The sequence below is a fragment of the Morone saxatilis genome, unplaced genomic scaffold (assembly GCF_004916995.1).
Source record: "Morone saxatilis isolate NCDOM2014 unplaced genomic scaffold, NCSU_SB_2.0 Contig11, whole genome shotgun sequence".
NCBI lineage: Eukaryota > Metazoa > Chordata > Actinopteri > Moronidae > Morone > Morone saxatilis.
The window spans coordinates 2,997,417-2,998,968 of NW_023339663.1; the positions used below are offsets into that span (position 1 = coordinate 2,997,417).

Sequence of the window (1,552 nt, forward strand, 5' to 3'; positions counted from 1 at the left end):
TAGTTGCAGTCCAATACAAAATAGCTGAAACTGAGCTCTACCTCAACCAAACAGTGCAATCCTGTTTTTACATCAATGCATGACTCATAAAATTCTAATAATATTATATCGAATAGTAGAACAGTCACAGAGGACATTATTATGCTCTTTATACTTGAAGCACATTTTCCTGATTATACATACTGTACATACTTTTACTTAGGTGACATTTTCAATGCACTTTCACCTGTAACAAAGTAGCTACCACATCATTTTAACCCTGACGTCTAGCCTGGACATTACTGCTGACACTAAATGATCTTTACCATAACTCGTCTTCAGGTCGTCCTGGACGTCGGCGTTGAAGTTCCCACACAGTCCGCAGGTTCTGCCCACAAACTCTGGGCTGAGTTTGATGTAGACGGAGCCGCTGTGTCCCTCCCAGGCCAGCGTGAAGCCGTGCTGCTGCGTCACCAGAACGTACTGTGAGATCTGCTCCAGCTGCAGGTCGTGGATGTGATGAGGCAACTGCAAACTGAATACAGAGACAGGGAACACACCGTGATACAAACACCACCTTCTCTTCTACAAGGAGCTCAAATTGACTCATATAAAGCATTAATCTTACAACAAATATCTACAAATATATAAACGTTTAGAGCATATTCCCTTCATGCGCAATAACACATAGAGAGCAAGCAGACATAGACTAATAAATCCTAAATAATGCCTAAAAGAGCGAAAGCAGAAATATAAATACATAAACGTATTTTGTACATGAAGATGTTCTGCCGTGTTACACTGCTGACCTTTGGCCTTTGAAGGTCACGTTGGTGGCGTGCAGCCGAACCTCACCCTCCCATGGCAGGAAGAGGCTGACAGATCGTTGGCAGGTGTAAGGGGCAGAGCTGCAGGCCGGGTCATTGTGGACCTGCAGACAGCAAGATGCAACACGGAGATAAAGTATGTAGGAGGAAGTAAACAGTTTGTGCTGTAGTGCCCCCACTGGGACAACAGGGTGATTTTTAAAAAGAATTACATGAATTACACCTTTTAAAGGATCATACTTGTGGTTTTTCATGTTTTTACCTCCATTAACTACAAACTGTTTGGTGGTTTTTGATTGGTTTCCTAACTTTCTGGCAGATTTTCAGTTTATTTCAGCACAATGAAAATCAACCCACATGCACTTGATTCTTTGTTAAGATCCATCACAGCAAACATTTATTCCAGAGAGATAAAGAAGTCCCTACTCTTCCTTTTTACTGCATTTAATTATCCTCTCACATGAGTGATTTGACAGTAGGCTGCTGAAGAGCAACTTTGTTTTTCAATATGTGAAAAAAGTCTCTAGCGTTCGGATTGTGGCTTCACCTTAACAGTGAAAGGTTACTTTTACTGACTGAATTAGAGCAATAAACATTTGGGATCTGCTTTCAATTCCTTGAGGGATTAATATAACAATCCTTTTTAAAGGCTAACAATAGTATTACCTCACTGTCAATAATCAGACCAAAAGCAACAATACATTGACCCTGCTAGTACTGTGTGTGATATATCTTCTTCCTCTGTG

General features: G+C 40.8%; 1 protein-coding gene across 1 annotated transcript in view; it reads right to left on the bottom strand.

Annotated features, from left to right (window-relative positions):
• otog (otogelin) overlaps positions 1-1,074 on the bottom strand; it is a 53,347-nt gene extending 52,273 nt beyond the window's left edge. The window contains exons 1-3 of the mRNA XM_035651990.1: positions 1,069-1,074; positions 789-910; positions 306-514 (exon numbers count right to left, since the gene is read on the bottom strand). Coding sequence (XP_035507883.1) covers positions 306-514; positions 789-910; positions 1,069-1,074 — 337 coding nt within the window. The remainder of the gene's footprint in view (positions 1-305; positions 515-788; positions 911-1,068) is intronic.
• Between the last annotated feature and the right edge of the window lie 478 nt (positions 1,075-1,552).